The sequence below is a fragment of the Vidua chalybeata genome, unplaced genomic scaffold (genome assembly GCF_026979565.1).
Source record: "Vidua chalybeata isolate OUT-0048 unplaced genomic scaffold, bVidCha1 merged haplotype W_reject_23, whole genome shotgun sequence".
In the NCBI taxonomy this organism is placed as follows: domain Eukaryota; kingdom Metazoa; phylum Chordata; class Aves; order Passeriformes; family Viduidae; genus Vidua; species Vidua chalybeata.
In genome coordinates this window covers 139,557-158,463 of record NW_026530349.1, presented here as the reverse complement: position 1 = coordinate 158,463, position 18,907 = coordinate 139,557, and the positions used below count along the sequence as shown (strand labels likewise).

General features: G+C 53.5%; 3 protein-coding genes across 10 annotated transcripts; 1 reads left to right on the top strand and 2 right to left on the bottom strand.

The window, feature by feature from the left end:
• Positions 1-193: 193 nt before the first annotated feature.
• Positions 194-5,230, bottom strand: LOC128783188 (serine/threonine-protein kinase pim-1-like). Of its 3 annotated transcripts, none has more exons than XR_008429028.1 (3): positions 2,115-5,230; positions 593-1,827; positions 194-308 (listed from the first exon to the last, which is right to left on the bottom strand). XR_008429028.1 is itself a non-coding variant. In XM_053933821.1 (2 exons), the coding sequence occupies exons 1-2, from the start codon at positions 2,287-2,289 to the stop codon at positions 1,688-1,690; spliced, it is 315 nt and encodes a 104-aa protein (XP_053789796.1). In that variant the 5' UTR covers positions 2,290-3,771; the 3' UTR covers positions 486-1,687. The 3 variants fall into 3 exon arrangements, 1 of the variants encoding a protein (XP_053789796.1); XR_008429029.1 differs by having other exon boundaries at positions 603-1,827; XM_053933821.1 differs by lacking the exon at positions 194-308 and having other exon boundaries at positions 486-1,827; positions 2,115-3,771.
• A 2,442-nt stretch (positions 5,231-7,672) lies between these two features.
• On the bottom strand, positions 7,673-9,876 carry LOC128783184 (zinc finger protein 239-like). Its single transcript, XM_053933812.1, has 2 exons — positions 9,794-9,876; positions 7,673-9,136 (listed from the first exon to the last, which is right to left on the bottom strand). Exon 2 carries the CDS (start codon positions 9,115-9,117, stop codon positions 8,143-8,145), a length of 975 nt encoding a protein of 324 aa, XP_053789787.1. The 5' UTR covers positions 9,118-9,136; positions 9,794-9,876; the 3' UTR covers positions 7,673-8,142.
• Positions 9,877-10,001: 125 nt separating this feature from the next.
• On the top strand, positions 10,002-15,127 carry LOC128783182 (uncharacterized). Of its 6 annotated transcripts, none has more exons than XM_053933803.1 (5): positions 10,002-10,343; positions 10,756-10,837; positions 11,855-11,953; positions 12,395-12,502; positions 13,955-15,127. In XM_053933803.1, the coding sequence occupies exons 1-5, from the start codon at positions 10,182-10,184 to the stop codon at positions 13,960-13,962; spliced, it is 459 nt and encodes a 152-aa protein (XP_053789778.1). In that variant the 5' UTR covers positions 10,002-10,181; the 3' UTR covers positions 13,963-15,127. The 6 variants fall into 6 exon arrangements, with proteins under 6 accessions (XP_053789778.1, XP_053789773.1, XP_053789772.1 ...); XM_053933798.1 differs by lacking the exon at positions 13,955-15,127 and adding an exon at positions 12,965-13,932 and having other exon boundaries at positions 10,013-10,343; positions 10,759-10,837; XM_053933797.1 differs by lacking the exon at positions 13,955-15,127 and adding an exon at positions 12,965-13,932 and having other exon boundaries at positions 10,013-10,343.
• The last annotated feature ends 3,780 nt before the right edge of the window (positions 15,128-18,907 follow it).

Below are 18,907 nucleotides of genomic sequence, written 5' to 3'. Positions count from 1 at the left end.
CTCGCTGGAAGCTCAGGGCTCTTGAAGGGGCTGCTGCAGTTGGCAACAGGAGCTGTTGTTGAACTTTTCACATTGCTTAACCCCCCCTGCCAAATGCCATCAAGTGGCTGAGGAAGGACACAAAAAGATTACCCTGGAGGAAGGGAGGCCAAAAGCTTGGAAAAGGATGAAAGAAATGCTCTGATCATGACGATGACAAAAAAATAGAACGATTTATTTCTGACAGCAAATGAACACCCGCCGCCCTCCAGCCCTCCCAGCCTGGCAGGCCGAGCGGAGCCGTTTCCATGGCATGAGGTGCTGGCAGCCTGCAGAGAGAAACCAGAGAGCCACGGTCAGTCACAGAAGGCTCCTGTGCCCTGTCCTGCCATGGCCTGTGCCCGGGCCAGGCTGCTGGCTGTGCTCAGAGCCCAAACCTCCCGAGCCATTCTCTGTTTCGAGAGAAGGGCAGCGTGGCAGGCCACGTTCCACCTCCTCCACTTCAGCACAGCACAGCAGCCTCCTCAGCAGCTGCAAGGGCGGGATGCCCGTGTGCCCGCTGCCCTCTGCCCGAAGCCCTTCTGCCAGCCCAGCTGTGGAGCCGGGTACCCACCTCTGCAGACCTGCTGCCAGGAGAGGAGCCGATCCCGCACGAGGTCCTCGTCCTTCTTGAAGGGGATGTCCCTGCAGGCCGTGGCCCCTGGGGTAGCACTGGCACTGGATGTGCTCCACGGACGGTGCAGGCGCTTCCCCATGCAGTCCGAGCACCAGGTGTAATCTTCCTGGGAAAATAAAGAACAATTGCATAAAAGTCAATTCAAAACAAGACCTGGAAACAAGAAAAACCTACACAGCCTGTCACTGTTTCACGGGCCTGAGGAGGGTCTGAGCACTCCATGCGAGAATGAAACCTGTCCATGGGTGGGGAAAAACCCCACCTTTCCCACCCGTAAACGCACCCCTTCCTCGAGGGCCTGCAAAGCAGACCAGCTGGGGCACGGCTTCGGAACCCGTCCCCCTCTGCTGCCCCCATCCACATGGATGGATGTTTTGTCAGGCTGGCTGTCCCCGCCCCAGCCCGTGCCAGGCTGGCTGGCAGAAGCTGTCAGCAAGGCCAGGAGCTGGCTCCCCTTCCACAACATCCGTCCCCTGTCCCACCAAAAAGCAGCTCGGCAGCCATGGGAAAAAATTAATATTCCCCAGCGCCGCCGAGCGGGGAACCTGCGGCGCGTGGCCAGGCCGAGCCCTGCCATGCCTGGAAGCACGAGCATCCCCCCGCCCCTGCGCCGGCTGGGGACTCATCTTGATTTCATCGGGGCGCAGAGCGTGTCCTCCAGGAAGGGGCCGCAGCCAAAGCCGCTCGGCTTTGCCCCGCCAGCGGCCAGCTCCAGGATGGTGTTCCCAGCTCCACGTGGTGCACCAGAAGAACACGCCAGCTGTGCCTCGGCTTGCGGGGACATCCTGATGCCATTGAGCTGCAGGGGGATGTTTCCCCTGTTCCAGTCCGTGGCACCTTCACCGCACTGCCACCACTTCTCCAGTGGCACGGGGAGCACTGAGCCGCTCCCTCCACAACTCGCCGGGGACCAGCGGAAGCATCTCCTCGGCTGCGCTCTCTCCTCCGTGCCGCGGCCGCAGGGAAACGCTCTGGGGTTTTCTTGGAGTCCCACCAGACGCGTGCAGCTGGTACTTGCTGGGCTCCTGGATCCTACTGAGCACAGGGATGGATCTCTGCTGTCTCCTGGGCCAGGCAGGGCTCCTGCAGCCAAGAATGCTCAAAAAGGTCTTCCAGTGATGGCCTGTCTGTGGGGTCCATGGATAAACACCACCTGATGAGGTGCTGGCACTCTGCAGAGAGAAACCAGAAACCGCCACTCAGCGGGACAAGGCTCCTGTCCATGCTCTCCCACATTCCACGGTGCCCAGGCCACACTAGGAGTGCTCAGAGCTGCAGCCAAAAGCTTCCCATGGATCCTCCCTTCCGGAGGAGAGCAGCATAGAGGCACACGTGCCACCTCCTCCAGCTAAGCCCAGGAGATCAACCGCCTCACTAGCTGCAAGAGCAGGACGCTGATGTGCCAGCTGCCCCCTCCCAGCCCCGTTCCTCCTCCCGAGCCTTGAAGGCGCAGCCCCACCTTGAGACACCCGGGGCGGGAAGAAGAGCTGGCCCCGGACGATGTCCTCGTTTGTGTGGAAAGGAAGGTGCCCACAGAGCAGGTCATAGAGCAGGATGCCCAGGGACCAGATGGTGGCTGGCTGGCCATGGTAGCAGCCAAAGAGGATCCACTCCGGTGGGCTGTACTCCGGCATCAGCCGGGCTGGGAGAGGCGGGACACAGACGGGATGGGACGGGAGTAGAGTGAGTGTGAGAGGGAGAAGGGGATGGGGAGCGAGTGGAAAGTCGAGCGGAAAACCGATCGAGAGAAGCGCTGCTGCTGCTGCTGCTGCTGCTGCTGCTGCTGCTGCTGCTGCTGCTGCTGCTGCTGCGGAACCGCCGCAGCTCGCGAACGTTCCTCCGTTGCCTCCGCGAACCCAACGGAGGAGCCGCCGCTCGCCCCGCGGAACGAAAGAAAGAAACAAACAAATAAAACCCCAAAGGAATTCCTATTAGAGAAGTAACCAAATCAAACAATGTAGCAATAAAGAAGAGTCTTGGCTTGTGGCTTCTTTCTTTTTTTGGCTGAGGTGTAGCATTTCATGGGGAAGAATTGCCTCTTCTGACAATTTCTGACAGAAGTTTTTGGACAGGAGTGCAGCATTTAATGTTCAAGTAGAAAAGGGAAATTGTCTCAGTAATGTCATCTCTTTCCATCCTCTGTTGAGACAGTTGCAGGCTGCCAAAGGACATGGTCTGCAATGTGGAACTTGGGGCCAAGTTTGTTTTTCTGCCAGAGGATGAGGAGGGGAAGTATCCCAGAATCATGGAGTCGTGGCATGGTTTGGCTCGGAAGGGATCTGAAAAATCACACAGCTGCAACCCCCCTGCTGTGGCTGGGCACCCCTTGCACTAGCCCGGCTTGTCTAGAGCTCCGTGCAGCCTGGCCTTGAGCACTGTCAGGGACGGGACAGCCACACCTTCTCTGGGCAAGCTGTTCCAGGAGAGTCTTTTTTCTGAATCCCTCACCTAAACCGACTCTCTTTCCATTTGGATCCATTCTCCCTTGTCCTGTCCTTGCCTGCCCTCACACAAAGCCCCTGTCCAGCTTTCTTGTAGGTTGCCCTCAGGTCCTGGAAGGCCACAGTTGGATCAAGTCTCAGTCTCTTGCCCAGGCTGAAGAAGCCGAGCTGTCTCAGCCTTTCCTTGCAGGAGAGGAGTGTTATAGCTACATATTATAATATTGGCTTTTGCAAATATCAAAGTGGATTTTATATGTGTGATGTTCAAGTAACTTTGTTCCAAAGATAAAGTTTCTAATTTTGTTGTTAATTAAGCTTAGACATAGTAGTGCAATAGCTGATAGAAGTCTGCTTGTGTTAAAATGCCTGCTTGGATGGGATAACATCCAATGAACACAGGATGAGGACACCTGCTACAGCTCTGCCAAGGATCAGCACTCACCGTCTGAAGGCAGTGTGGACCAAGGCCCGAACTGGAAGTGATAAAGAGAAGGAGCCAAACCCCAGCCAGGAAACACGCATGCTCTGAAAAGGGGGACCCAAGGAGGGGCCATGTAAAATAGTTCCTGGAAAATGTAAACTAGGCTATGGATATGCATAAGGGGCTGTGAATATGCAACAGGTGGATGTGAGGGAAAAGGTATTTAAGGGGGATCCCTGAAGGTAACAGGGTGCTCTTGGCTGAGTGCCAAGATGCACCCGGCCATAAATAACCTTTGCTCTGTGGTCCTTGTCTCCCATTGTCCTTTATTAAACTTTTTACATTTTCACAGGAGAGTGAACATGTTTTTCACATGGACTACACATGCTTATACACAATTCTTGGAAGACTAGTAATTTTTTACTACAATGATTGGGTGAATCAACACATAAACAAACTTATCCAATTTGCAATATGTTTTGCTCATAGAAGTTGATTCAATCTTCTTTCTTGATTCAGTCTTCTTGCAGTCTTCAAAGCTCTGTTTCTTCTTGCCAAGGCATTCTGACTAGCAAATCTTTTATGCTAATCAGGTCCAAAGTTCATCAGCTCACTTCTGTCCTGGTAGCATGGCTGTGTCTACGCAAGCAGGGAAACACTAACTGAGAGAATTCCACTAAGGTGAAGGCAGCCTCAGCCTCCCGTGACCGAGCTGCCGGGTATGATCTGTCAGATCCCCTTGAAGGAGCCTCTAGTATGTATGGCCCAGGGAAGAAATGGGAACCAGGGCTAGAGGGGCCCTGCCTGGAGCCAGGGAGAGGCATGGGAAAACCGGATCTCTGGTCAGTGCAGATCCGGTGGCCTGGCACATCAGAGCCACAGAAATATGAAACCTTAGCTGATACTGGTGCGCAGTGTGCCCTGATACCATGGGGACATGTGGGGGCAGAACCTGTTTCCATTGCCGGGCTGACGGGGGGATCGATCACAGCAACTGACCCTGTTGGGAGCCGAGGTGAGCCTGACTGGGAAGGAGTGGCAGAAACATCCCATTGTGACCGGCCCAGAGGCCCCGTGTATTCTGGGCATAGACTTCCTCCGGAATGGCTACTACAAAGACCCAAAGGGACTCAGGTGGGCTTTTGGCATAGCTGCTGGAGAGGCAGAGGACATGAAGCAGTTGAACACCTTGCCTGGACTATCAGAGAACCCATCTGCAGTAGGACTCCTGAGGGTGGAAGAGCAACGAGTGCCAATTGCCACCTCGACAGTGCACCGCCGGCAGTATTGAACGAATCGGGATGCCGTGATCCCATCCACAGAATGATCCGTGAGCTGGAGAGCCAAGGGGTGATCAGCAAAACCCACTCACCCTTCAGCAGCCCCTCTTGGCCTGTGCACAAGTTGACAGAGAATGGAGATTGTGGACTATCATGCCTTGAATGAAGTGACTCCACCGCTGAGCGCTGCTGTGCCCGACATGCTGGAGCTCCAGTACGAGCTGGAGTCCAAGGCAGCACAGTGGTACGCCACTGCTGACATTGCTAACGCGCTTTGCTTCATTCCTCTGGCAGCAGAATGCAGGCCTCAGTTTGCTTTCACCTGGAGGGGCGTGCAGTACACCTGGAACCGACTGCCCCAGGGGTGGAAGCACAGCCCCACCAGCTGCCATGGACTGATCCAGGCTGCACTGGCAAAGGGTGAAGCTCCAGAACACCTGGAGTACATCGATGGCATCATTGTGTGGGGGAACAGAGCAATGGAAGTATTTGAGAAAGGAGAGAGGATCGTCCAGATTCTGCTGGAAGCTGGTTTTTGGGGAATGCACATTCCTGAGTAAAACCAGATTTTGAGCCCTCTCTACCTGGTCACCCACAAAAAGAACGATTTCCACTGGGGCCCTGAGCAGCAACAAGCCTTTGCCCAGATCAAGCAGGAGATCGCTCATGCAGTCGCCCTTGGCCCAGTCAGGACGGGACCAGAGGTGAGGAATGTGCTCTACTCTGCAGCCAGGAACAATGGCTTGTCCTGGAGCCTTTGGCAGAAGGTGCCTGCGGAGACTCGAGGCCGACCACTGGGATTCTGGATCCAAAGCTACAGAGGGTCTGAAGCCAAGTACACTCGCACAGAGAAGGGAATCTTGGCCGCCTATGAAGGAGTTCAAGCTGCCTTGGGGGTGATTGGCACAGAAGCACAACTCCTCCTGGCACCCCGACTGCCGGTGCTGGGGTGGATGTTTCAAGGAAAGGTTCCCACATCCTGCCATGCCACCGACGCCACACGGAACAAACGGACAGCCCTCATCACACAGCGCACCCGTATTTGGAACCAAAACTAGGATTTTGGAAATACAAACTGGCCAGAAGGTGAAAAGTTTGGTCTCAGTGACAAAGAGGAGGAAGAAGAAGTGACACGGGCTAAAGAAGCTCCACCATACAACCATCTACCAGCAGAGGAAACACGCTACGCTCTTTTCACGGACGGTTCCTGTCGCATTGTAGGGATGAACCAGAAGTGGAAAGCAGCCGTATGGAGCCCCACACGACAGGCTGCACAAGCTACTGAGGAGAAGGTGGATCAAGTCAACTTGCTGAACTCAAGGCCGTTCAGCTGGCCCTGGGCATTGCTGGAAGAGAGAAGTGACCAAAGCTCTGCCTTTATACCAATTCATGGATGGTAGCCAATGCTCTGTGGGGCTGCCTGGAAAGGAGGAAAAAGGCCAACTGGCAGCTTAGAGGAAAACCAATCTGGAATGCTGATGAGTGGAAAGACATTGCCTCTCGGGTGGAGAAGGTACCTGTGGAAGTCTGCCATGTAGATGCCAATGTCCACAAGAGTCGGGCTAATGAGGAGCACTTAAACAACGAGCAGGTAGATCAGGCTGCAAAGATTGAGGTGTCAAAGATAGACTTGGATTGGCATCACAAGGGGCAGTTGTTCTGAGCTCGATGGGCTCACGATGCCTCAGGTCATCAGGGCAGAGATGCCACCTATAAGTGGGCACGAGACCGAGGGGTGGATCTAAGCATGGACAGTATTTCTCAGGTTATCCATGACTGTGAGACGTGTGCTGTGATCAAGGAGGCCAAGCGGGTGAAGCCCCTGTGCTATGGTGGGCGGGGGTCCAAGTACAAGTATGGGGAGGCCTGGCAGATTGACCACGTCACACTGCCCCAGACACGCCAAGGCAAGCGCTACGTGCTCACCATGGTAGAAGCCACCACGGGATGCTTGGAGACCTCCCCTGTGCCTCACAGCACTGCCCCAACACCATCCTGGGCCTGGAAAAGCAAGTCCTGGGGAGGCATGGCACCCCTGAGAGGACTGAGTCAGACAAGGGGACTCATTTCAAGAGCGGCATTACCAACACCTGGGCTAGAGAACATGGCATCGAGTGGGTGCACTGAGACCCGTACTGGGGGTGCTCTGGGACCGAGACTGAGACCGAGGTCGGCATCGGGACCAGGATTGCTCCAAGACCGGTGCTGGGATCTGTACCTGGATTGCTCTGGGACCTCCGAGATCACTCTGAGGAGCTTTGGCTGCAACCCAGAGCAGCACTGGGACTGGGAGGGACTGGGAGTGACTGGGAGGGAGCCCTGGGCAGTGTGGGACCGCCTGCGTTCACATTGTTCAGTGCAGTCATCCCGGTCCAAATGATCCCAGTTTGTATGATCCCAGTCTGGATGGTCCTGATCCACATGGTCCCAGTCTGTGCACCCCCAGTCTGTAGGATCCCAGTCCCCATGATCCCAGTCCATAGGATCCCAGTCCCCATGATCCCAGTCTCCGTGGTCCTGCACGGCACACACTCCAAGGGTCTGGAATTCCAGTTCCCAGTAGGGAAATATGTTCCTGCCCTTGAAGGCAAAGCTCTTAAGAAGGGGCCAAAAGCCAAGTGCAGCAAGATCCTACAGTGACATTTCATTGCCAGCCTTCCTAACTTCACCCATGGTCATTGCAGCTCCTGCACTGGGAATTAAATCAGGGCAGGGTCTTTGGTGGCAGCTGCCCTGGCTCAAGGGAGACACAGAGAGAAAGAGAGCAGGCAAAGAGAGGCAGGAGAGAAAGGATGACACAAACACAATCAGCTGAGAAGGTGGCACTCTGCAAACAGAACTGCAACGGACTGAAAATGAACGGGACAGAAATCAGTAAGTCTGAAAGTTTTATTCACTATCAAATACATCCCAGCCACCCAGCTCCACACAATCCCCATCCCACCGCTCCAAATTGGGATCCCACTTCTCCCAATCTCCTTCCAACCCCATCTCAACCTGGCGGCTGTGGAATCAAGTGAGTTTGGCGTGGGATTGAGTTTTTCTGAGTTGGGAACAAGCCATTTTGAGGTGGGATTGAGCCCATATGAATTAAAATTGAGTTGTTTTCAGTGGGATTGAGTTGTTTTGAGGTGACCCTCTTGGCTTTTGGAGGGCAAAGAGATGGAGTACACTGCCCAAAATACCTCCAGAACCCACATCTATCCTCCAGAATATTGTCCCCAGCAAGGATCACAGGGAATGTGGGTCACCAGGGCTGTGCCCAGCGTGGGTCCTGCAGTGGGGGATGGAGCTGGAGCAGCACACGAAGCTCTTCCCGCACTCGGGGCACTCACAGGGCTTCCCTTACCGGTGCCTCCGTTGGTGTTGGGTCAAGGCAGAGCTCTGTGAGAAGCTCTTCCCACACTGGGGACACTCGTAGGGCCTCTCCCCAGTGTGGATGCACTGGTGGCTGATGAGGTGGGAGTTCCTCCTGAATCCCTTCCCACAGTCGGGGCAGCAGAAGGGCCTCTCCTCCGTGTGAACCCGATAGTGTTTGAGGAGATTGGAGCTGGTCTGAAACCTCTTCCCACACTTGGAACACTCGTAGGGCCTCTCCCCAGTGTGGATCTTCAGGTGGCTGACCAGGTTGGATCTCAGGCAGAAGCTCTTCCCACACTGCCCACACTCGTAGGGCCTCTCCCCAGTGTGGGTCCTCTGGTGCCTCATGAGGTTTGGGTTGTACTTGAATCCCTTCCCACAGTCGGGGCAGCAGAAGGGCTTCTCCTCTGTGTGACTCCGGTAGTGCAGGAGGAGATCGGAGCTGGTCTTAAACCCCTTCCCACACTCAGAACACTCGTAGGGCCGTTCCCCAGTGTGGGTCCTCTGGTGCACAAGCAGGTTGGAGCTCTGGCTGAAGCTCTTCCCACACTCCCCACACTCGTAGGGCCTCTCCCCAGTGTGGGTCCTCTGGTGCCTGCTCAGCTGGGAGCTCCACCTGAAGCTCTTCCCACACTCTGAGCACTTGTGGGGCTTCTCCCCATCCTGGAGCTGCTCATGGACCACCAGCTCCGAGCTCTGGCTCCATCTCCGGCTGCCTCCCCGGCCCAGGCTGGGTCTTTCCTCCCCAGATCCCCACGATTTGCGTTTGCAGCCCCTCCTCGTGCAGCATCTCCAGGGCTTTTCCTCCCCGTTGGGTTCCTGCACCGTGGAGCCGCTCAAAACGGCCTCTTCCACAAGGTTCTGCCGTGGGGATTTGTCCTCCCTGCTCTCCATCCTCAGCTCCTGCTCTGGGGGAGGAAGGACAAGGAGAGGGTCTTCCTCTTCTTCGCAGCCTGCCATGTGCTAGGAATGGGAAATCCTGGTTTGGGGAAAACAAGGAATGAGCACGTTGAGTTTGAAGGTCCCTCTGCCCGAATCCATCTCTAGAAGTCCCTGGCCACCTGGGCTCCATAAAAACCTCCCAAACACCAAGATTCAGCCCTGAAAAAGCCTCCCAGGAGCTCCCCGTCCCTGCTCTCTCCCCTTTGCTGTTCGGGCTTCCCCCCTGTCCCAGCTGCTGGGGGTCACGCTTGGATTGGGGGTCCCCCTTCTCCTCGGTGCCCGCCCTCCCCAGGCTGCCGGGAGTCCCAGCAATCCCAAAAGCTCCCCCCTCTTGGCTCTCCCCATTTAGGGCTGCCGGGGCTTTTTGGGCTCCCGGGCTCCCTTCTCCCCTTCTTCTCTGCTTTGGGCTGCAGCGGCTCCAAGGAGTCCCCCCTGCCCCTCTCCAGGCTCTTGAGGGTCCCGCCCATGGCGGCGCTCCCCCCTCTCTGGGCTCCCCACTTTGGGCTCCTGGGGGACACAGGGCTCTGCTCCTCCAGGCTGCCTCTGCCGGCAGCCGCCACCGGCACCCCCAATGTCCCCCCAAGGGGCCTTTTCCGCTCAGCTTTGCAGTTCTTCATTCTCCAAACATCCCCCCAAAAAACCCAACCCAGGCACCCCCCAGGATATCTGGGCCGAGCTCCCCCTCCCCGCTCACCTGCGGGATGGGGGGCGATGATCCCACAGGTGGGGGCTGCAAATTCAGGGAGTGCTCGACCTCGTGAATCCTCCTGCTGGCCTTGATCCGCCTTTGTCCCTCCTCTTCCTGCCGCTCCTCCTCTGCCATCCCACCCTCCTCCTCCCTAACCCCACCTCCTTCTCATCTTCCATCCATCCCCTTCCACCCCTCCTCTTCGATCCCCCCTCCTCTTTTTCTCTAAGCCCACGTCCTTCTCCTCTTTCCATCCCCCCTTTCCATCCTCTATAAGCCTCCTCCTTCTCCTCCTCCATCCCTGCCCTTCCCTCCCTCCTCCTCCTCCCCCAGGAGCAGCGACACCCTCGGTGTCCCGTTCCCGCAGCCCTCGCAGCCCGCGGCAGGAGCGGGGATGGAGCCGGGCCAGGTCGGGATGGGCAGCGCGGGGCTCTCGGCTGCTCCCACCCGCTGTTCCATGGGGGGGAACCCGGCCCGGGCAAAAGGAGAGGCAAACTGGGAAAACTGGGGGCTGCACATCCCAACTGGGCCCTGCACATCATCCCCCATACTCGGGGTGAGTGGCAGCAACTGGGAGCACGGTGGGAGCAAATGGCATCATACTGGCACTGACTGGGTTGATCTAGCTGGAGGCAACTGGGGCCCCGGGAGCCCCAGACCCCTCCATCACTAAATGGGGAGATGGAAAAGGGGGGAGCTTTTCATATTCCTGGGACTCCTCGGGAGGGTGGAGATTGAGTAGACAGGGACCCCCAATCGAAGTGTTACCCCCAGCAGCTGGGACAGGGGAAACACTGAACAGCAAAGGTGAGGGACCAGGGGCAGGGAACTCCTGGGAGGCTTTTTCAGGGCTGAATCTTGGTGTTTGGGAGGTTTTTATGGAGCCCAGGTGGCCGGGGATTTCTAGAGATGGACTTGGGCAGAGGGACCTTCAAAGTCAATGTGCTCATCCCTTGTTTTTCCCAAAGCAGGATTTCCCATTCCCAAGCCTTGGCTGCATGGAGGAGGAGGCTGTGAGGAAGAGGAAGATGCCCCGAGACAGCCAGGCAGGTGAGGAGGAAGTCAGTGCCCCTTTCCCCCTCTCTCCTGCTCCATCTCCCAGCCCAGCACGGCCCCCGGCTGCAGGACAGCCCCGCTGCTGGATTATGGGAAGAGCTTCAGGCAGAACTCCCACCTGATCCAGCCCCTGAGGATCCACACCAGGGAAAGGCCCTACAAGTCTGGGGAGTGTGGGAAGGGTTTCAGCTACAGCTCCCACCTCGTCGTCCACCAACACAGCCACACTGGGGAGAGGCCCTACGAGTGTCCCCAGTGTGGGAAGAGCTTCTCCAGGAACTCTGACTTGACCCAACACCAACAGAGGCACCGGTAAGGGAAGCCCTGCGAGTGCCCCGAGTGTGGGAAGAGCTTCGTGCACTGCTCCACCTTCATCCCCCATTGGAGCACCCACCAGAGCCCTGGTGACCCACATTCCCTGTGATCTGTGTTGGGAAGACACCTGGCTGCTTGTCCTTTTGGTTTGGCCCTGATTTTCTTTTGATTCATCTTCTTCCCTTTAAAACAGACAAAACTGGGGTAAGAGTCAACAAATTCATCAAAGGCATCTTAAGCCTCACTCTTTGCTATTGTTTCAGGGGAATCTGGGATTCAGGGAGATACTTGGGAGGATCTGCACCACGGGCCATGCACAGCCTGAGATCCTCTGCAATTTCCCGGTCTCTGAGCACATCTGGAGGGGCAGCTGTTTGGAGGAGGGAGGGCCCTGGAGCAGCCCCAATAACCTGGTCTTTAGCCTGAATCTCATCCATGACATGGACAAGCATTGCCTCCTGAAGATGCCACCTTCCCGTTGGGAAACAGCCCCACCTGACCCAGCTGTCCCTTCTCCTTCCCCCAGAGATGGAAGGAGAGGCTGTGCTGAAGGCTGAGTTTCCCAGAGCAAGCAGTGGCCCATTGGCAGCCTCTGCTGCAGGAAGGGAGGCGATGCCAGGCACAGTCACAGGAGGTAATTGCTGTGCCTCTGGGCCTGAGCCTTGCTGAGGGGACATGGAACAACTTTCTCTTAAGGTCCTCCTCCATGGAAGAACTCAGACACTGGAGACAAGAAATCCCTGGAGGCAGCCAGACACCTGGACCAGATGCTGAGTGATCTGGAGAGACGCCGTGGTGGGTGCATTTCCCTCAGCCTTCCCCTGGGACTCAGCAGCCGGGGGCTTTCCCTGCACATCTGGACACGCCGTGCCCGGCACAGCGGGAAGGGATCCATGGCAGCCTGGCTGCCCCGCTGCTGCTTTCCTGCCCTGCAGGGCTGTTTCCCAGCCTGGCCTGGCTGCAGCTTCTCCCCAGCCTCTGCAGGAAGGCATTTGGCATCAGCTGGCAGGGAGCCCAAACTGCACCATGGGCCTGCAATCCCCTGCAATTTCCCGCTCCCTGGCACATCAGGAGCGGCAGCTTTTTGGAGAAGGGAGGGCCCTGTGGCAGCCCCAAGAGCCGTGGCCTTTTCCTGATCCTTATCCATGTCTTTGAAAAGTAGAACTTGCTGAAGATGCCATCTCTCCAATGGGGAATGGTTCCACTTGATCCAGCTGTCCCTTTTCCTTTCTCCAGAGATGGGCCAAAGGGCTTTGCTGAAGGCAGCACTTCCTGAAGGAAGCAATGGCTTCGTGCCAGCCCCTGATACACGAAGAGAGGAGATGCCAGACAGTGCCACAGAAGGTGATTGCTGTGCCAGGCTCAGCCAGGCTGAGCAATCCTGCTGGGGTCCCTCCGTGGGAGACATGTCCCAAAACCTGGGAGTGGCTGCACGGGGTGCCCATGGTGGGGAAAGAGCATAGAGGGAGAGCAAGGCTCCCGTGTGTCCTGACAGGGCCTGACTCTGTCCCCTGGGGCTGGGGGAGCTGTCCCAGGGCAGGGAGGGCCAGGGCTGGCAGGGGCTGCTCAGGGATGGGTTTGGCCCGTGTCCCTCGAAGCAGCGACTGCCCAAGCAGCTGCGCTGGCCCCGGGCTCTCCTCCCGGCCTGCTGGGCTTTGTTGGGTGGCACAGCCTGTGCCAAGGGGCGGCAAGGGGCCTGCAGGCCCCAGCTCTGGGGGAAACAGAGAACGTCCTGGCCGTATCCACTGTGCTGCCAGCTCGGCAGTGCAGCACAGCACGGGCTCACGCTCCCCACTGCTCCCACAGACGTTATCACTGAAACAGGAATATTTGCCCCGGATCCAGTGCGCCTCCCAAGAATTGTCTGCCCCCAGGATGTGCGCAGGTCCTGCATGATAGGCACGGTGGTGACACTGTTCACCGTGCCCCTCGTGCTGATCGGCTGCTATCTTGGCATTCGGAAGCTGTACCAGAGCAGACGGTCAGTTGTTGATTTTTCTCCACAGCTTTCTTGTAACTCTGCTCATAGCATTGGTAGCCTGACTCGTAGTCATGCTGCACTGGAGCTGTGGCCAGTCCGTGGTTGTCCAAAGAACTCTGCTGAGGGCTCTGCTGCTGCCCAGTGCTTTCATTGGCCTCTTCATTGCTGGGCCTTGTCCTGGGGGGCCCGCTGGGGCTGCAGCCAGTGCTGGCTCCCACTGAGGCTGCCAGGCCAAGAGCAGCCCCGGGGGCACAGGGCAGAGGCAGGGCAAGTTCTCAACAGTATTTGGGCCACACAGCTCAGGACAGGACAGTGCTTATTTAGTAGCTCATTGAAAGTTTCATGGTGACACTGATGTTACCAGACAAGCAAATCTGCTCCAGTTCAGTGTTCAAACAAATCCAACCTGATGAAGGTTTGGCTTTGGCCTTGAGGCTTTGCTCTTTGTGTGAGCCCTGTTCTGGATTGATTCCCACTCAGTCTTGGAGCCTGTTTTGGGTGAAGGCTCATGCCGGCCCTGACCCTTGGCAGTTCTGGGCTCAAAGGGACCGCCGAGGCCGCACTGCACGTGACTGGGCTTCAGGGCTCCATTATCAAAAGCCTTTGAGAAGTTTAAATTACTGTATTCTTACTATTTGGTTTTCTTTATGCAATTCCTTCCCTTTTTTTAAACTTAGTTTTAAAAAAGATTATTTTCCATTGCTTTTTCCAGTTATTTGATTTAGTGAAGGATGGCGTAATTTCCCCATGGCTGAATTAGAAAACTGTAAGTACTATAAAATGGAATAATTTTTACACTCTTATGTCTTTCACAGACTCATGAAACCAATGTTGGTTTGATGTGACCTACAGAAGAGTTTTGCATTGCTTTTAATTCCAACAAGCAGCAGAGCTGGAACCTGTTGAGAAGAGTCTCTTCACTTCATTGCTAAAGCAAACTGCCAGTGTTCTTTTTTTCCAGCTCTGGGCAGGAAAATAAAAATCTATCAGCAGAAAATACTCAAGTGAAGTAACTGATATAAATTAGGGATTTGGTCTGTTTGCTCCCTAAGCCCTGAGTTCCTCAGAGCTGCAGCTCCCTGCTCTCTCTGCAGACAGAGGCTGGCTGTGGATGACAGTCACGTGTCTGGCCTGGTGCCCACCAGGTGCACACACGAGCTGAGGGATCATCCCTGCACGCCCCATCCTGGAAGAACCGAGGTCATTGATGAATCTGACACGGTTTTATGGCATGGCAGCAAAAGAAGGCAAAAGAAAGGCTACAATTGGTACCATTCCAACCCCTTGACATTTTGCCGTGTGTAATGGAGATAGGAACTACAAGTTTCCTATCCATGCACAATTTGCTGTCTGAGAGCACTCCGTTCTCAAAGTTACAGGGGCCTGCAGGTCTGTGTCTGAGATGACTTTAAAAACAAAAACAACCTTTATGTGCAACACCTGTGTATCAAAACTTCACAATACAAATCACAAGCTGATTTCTGCTGTTAAGTGGATGAAAAAAAACCCAAAAAGCAAAAGTAAAACCGTGACCAAATCAAACAGGCAAACACAACAACCACCAAGAAAACAAGAAAACCAACACAAACATCCCCACAAATCCAGAAAAAGATAAAAATCAGGTGATGGAGGCAGAGATCCAAGAGCAACAAATGGGCAGAGGAACTACAGGAAGGACAGATCATAAGAAAGGAGAGATAATAAGTGGCTATGGCATCAAACTAGCCAGGGCATGTGAGATAGTGTTCTCACCCTTCTGAAAACAATCTGACATAAAAATGAACAGAAAAGAAATGATGACAATTGTGATAATGGGAGTCTGCATGTTTAGCTTTAATATATGCATTGTGTGTGAGTTGTGTTTTCCTTGTTAAGTCACATCATCTGGCAAGGGTTTTTATCTGTGCAAAGAAAAATACTGCAGTGGAAAAGGAGGCTGGCTGGGAAAACATTAAAAGCAAGAGCTAAATTAAAGTACTCATTTTTAATATGTGGTTTGGTTGGTTTGCTGGTTGTTCATGGGTTTTTTCTCTGTCTTTGAAAGCAGCCCCTCGGATGTTAATGCACGCAACAAGTCCTTTGTAAAGGGCTGTCTTTGCAAAAAACCTTCCAGTTCTGTGATGCAAGACAGAAACGGCTTCCCTTGGGCGACACCCAGGATGTTATAAATAAATTCACTTTCAAAGGTGGAGATCTTAATGGTTAATTATTACAATAAGTTGTTATGGATTGTTAATTAATATAATGAGTTGTTATATAATTCATATGATGAGTTGTTGAGTGGAATGTACAGTTGTTGAAGTGTACGTATATGGCTACTAAGCAGAGAAAGGGGGGTGGTAATAAGGTAAGAATCTTCTAGAAAAGTGACATCATAGGGCGATGACAGCAACTGGAACTACGATTGGGAAACGAGCCACCCAGTAAATTTGCTGTGTTCCAAAATGATTGGTCAGGACTGCACCATCTTACAGAGCGATCAGCCACCAAGAAAAGGACCGGTCGGCAAGAGGATCCAAAGCGCACCAATCGAGCACCCCCAAGAGACTTTAAAAAATCCCTGGGTGCGGAGCAGCCGGGCTCTTTCGAGGGCACCTCGTGCCCGCAGGAACACCTTGTCACACAGCGCTGTTAGAGCTACCTCTGGCTTGTGGCGCAGGCCCTAGGCTTACCCTGAGGCCTCGGCCTCTGTTGTTCTGAGTTTTAATAAACAGGCACATTTTTTATAAAAGTCATCAGCCTCCTTTTAATTGCATTTAGCCTGTTTATCACAAGGAGGCCCAGCAGCTCCTTGCTGAGGGCCCATTTCATGCAAGAACTGGCATTCAGAATATTGAATCAATTCAAAAGAAAAGGGTGGGGGGAGGTGGCAGTGAGGTGGCCTCAAAGGTTCAACTCTGCACTCTGTTTTTGTCACCAACATTAGCCAAGTTCCTGTGCTTGTTTTCCTGGAGAATTTGTAGTCAACAGAACTTCAGTGCCTTTGATCAAATCAGTCTTAAGAGCAGCTTGGGGCTGGGTCAGTCATTGAGACCTGAGCACGGACTGGGGTCCAGCCAACAAAAGAACATTAGCTGCAGGCCACCCCTACAGCTTTTCCTATGAATGAGCGCAAAGCCTTTATTTTTGCAAACAGAGGGATGTTGGGGGCATTTTTGCCCCATCAGGCCGAGGCACAAGGCTCTGCATCCTCCCAGGGAACAGAGCCAGCCCCCTTGAGAGCCAGAAGGCGCGGCCTCACTTGTAGCCCCGGTGCCTCCTGTGGCCCAGGGCACGGCCCTGGCTGGAAATGTCTTGGGCTGCAGCACAGGGCCAGGGCGGAGCTCAGCAGCCTCATCAGAGCCCAGGGCCGCGGCCCTTCCCTGCCGGGGCCCTGGCCTGGCCCGGCCCGGCCCGGCCCGGCCTGAGCAGCCCGGCCTGGCCCCAGGGGATGGGCTCCGCCCGGCCGCTGTGCCCACGGCCTTTTGGGCCCCAGGCTTTGCAAGAGGCTTTCTCCCAGCCTTGCAAAACCTTGGACAAGTGTCCCGTTGTGATAAATTGAGGCGAATAATTTGATTCAACCTTTTTGAGGTCAATTAGCATTTTATTAATTACAGCAAGCAGTAGCAAGCAAAACAGCGCTGGGTGGGTAGGGGTCTCCAAGCCGCCCCTCCTGCAGTGTCCCACACTGCAGTGCCCCACACCCCACTCCCTTATTCAGTTTCTTTTTATAGTTTCTTGGAGGTTTCTTCATTCGCGTCTCTTGCGATAGCGGTGGGCGTAGCTTGAGCATCCCTCTGCATCGTGTCTGCGTTGTGTCGAGGCAGGTGATCGTTGGTTTCACAATCGGCTCCGGACAGTGATGGGCGTACCCGGAGCACTCCTACGTTGTCTAGTCCGGTGGCCGTTGCCTGATTTCATAATCAGCTCCGGCCATCCCCCGACATCCTTAGCCTGTGTCTGCAAAAAAGCTACAAAAAGCTCCCTATATGGTGATTAATCATACTTGTGATCTTGCGGTTTTGCAATATATCTATAGCCTTGCGGTTTGTAGCAGTTGCTACAAGCTAGTATAAGGCTAGTCCCTTATACTTTAATTTTTATATTTCCTCCTTTAATATTCCAATTCTTTTGATGAACAAACAAGTTACCACAGTTTATCACAATCCCCCATTTTCTCTTTTACCATTTTGTTCATCAAATCGCTTTGCTGCTTCGTATGCTAGGAGTAAAGTGTCTTCTACCTCAGGACAGTTTTCTTTCAGCAGGATTCCATGAGTTCTAAAGAGTGAAGTCAAAGTAGCCACACGTTGCAACATCCTCCAATTAGTAAAACTACAATGGGGTGACTTAAAGTGTTCATGATCCCAGTTGCAGTTGGTGACCATCCGAATAGTGCATCCCACCAGTTATGACTTGCATCCTTTTTTACTCTTTGCAGGACTCTGTTTATTTCAGTTATATCACGATGGACAGTCACGAGAGTTTTCTGCCCATTCTTGTGAATTTCTTCTATAATTTTGATTAGATCTTGGTGTTTCATTAATTGTTTAACCAGGGTTGAATTCATTTCAATGGGTGTGGGTGGTAATTTGTTGTATGTTGTGTAGTTTGATTCTATTAATTGGTGGGATACAACTGGTGCTGAGTAGTTAAAGTCGCACCCAGTAACTTTGATAAAGTTGCAAATACAGAAATTGGAATGATTTCTAGTAAATAAGGAGACCTTGTTCTTATCAATTTCTATAACATCACACACAGTCCTTAAACACACGCAGCCATTACCTATATACACTAATACAGTTCGTGGGTTGGGGTCTGGGCGGATTTCAAAGTGGCAAATGCCTTGGTCAGTGTCAAGGCATATGTCTTGAGTGCTAATTAAATTAGTCTCACAAATAAATCCCTGCTGTTCCCAAGCAATGCAATGTTCTAGGTTAATGGTTTGCCATTTCCCTCGGTTTTTCCAGGCCCATACCCTATGTTCTGAGGGGTATAATACTGACTTTTCATGACTTATTCCTAAGGCAACGATAGGGTGTATAGTGTGAATTATGGCATTCCGTATAGTGAGCACAAAGGCAGTAGCAGTGTTAGTGGTGGGATTATAGGTAAAATTTACCAAGGTCCACCAAGATTGGGAATCCCTCTCAAAGTCTGTGGCATTGTCCCAGACGACCCTTCGTACTTCAGTTGGAAACACCCCCTCACTTCCTTCTCTTATGATTAAAGCTGCTGTTGATTGTATCCATAATTGTGCTTGTATACAACTAAGGGCTAAAGATATGTTCTCTTGTGCCACTTGTAACATGTCTACCAATAAGTCATGGTCGTGATCCTCAATATCTCTCCATCTTGGCAGTACCTTTGAGACTTGCCACTGATTATCTCCTAGTGCCAATAGAGAAGACTGTAAAGGCTGCTTTAATTTTGTCAGATCGTTAGTTGCTGCAGCTAATTTGTTCATTAATATCTCAGAGTCGATCCCATTCAAAACCCCCAATCTGGTTCCTAACATCCCGGTTAAATCCCTTCGCATTCTACCTCGGAGATGTACTTGTTTTTGTAGCTACTTTGTCCATCCTTCGAAGGATGACCTTAGGAAGGGAGAGCAGGCTGGCTGAACGGCCGAGATATTAGTTTGCATTAACAGTTCAACACGTTTAAGGGACCATTCTGGGTTAAAGAGCAGTTTTTGTTGACCCGTATTTCTTATGACATATGGGCCGATTTCATAAACCTTGGGTTCAAGATTGAATGGTATATTTTTGGTGTGTACTTGAATGCTG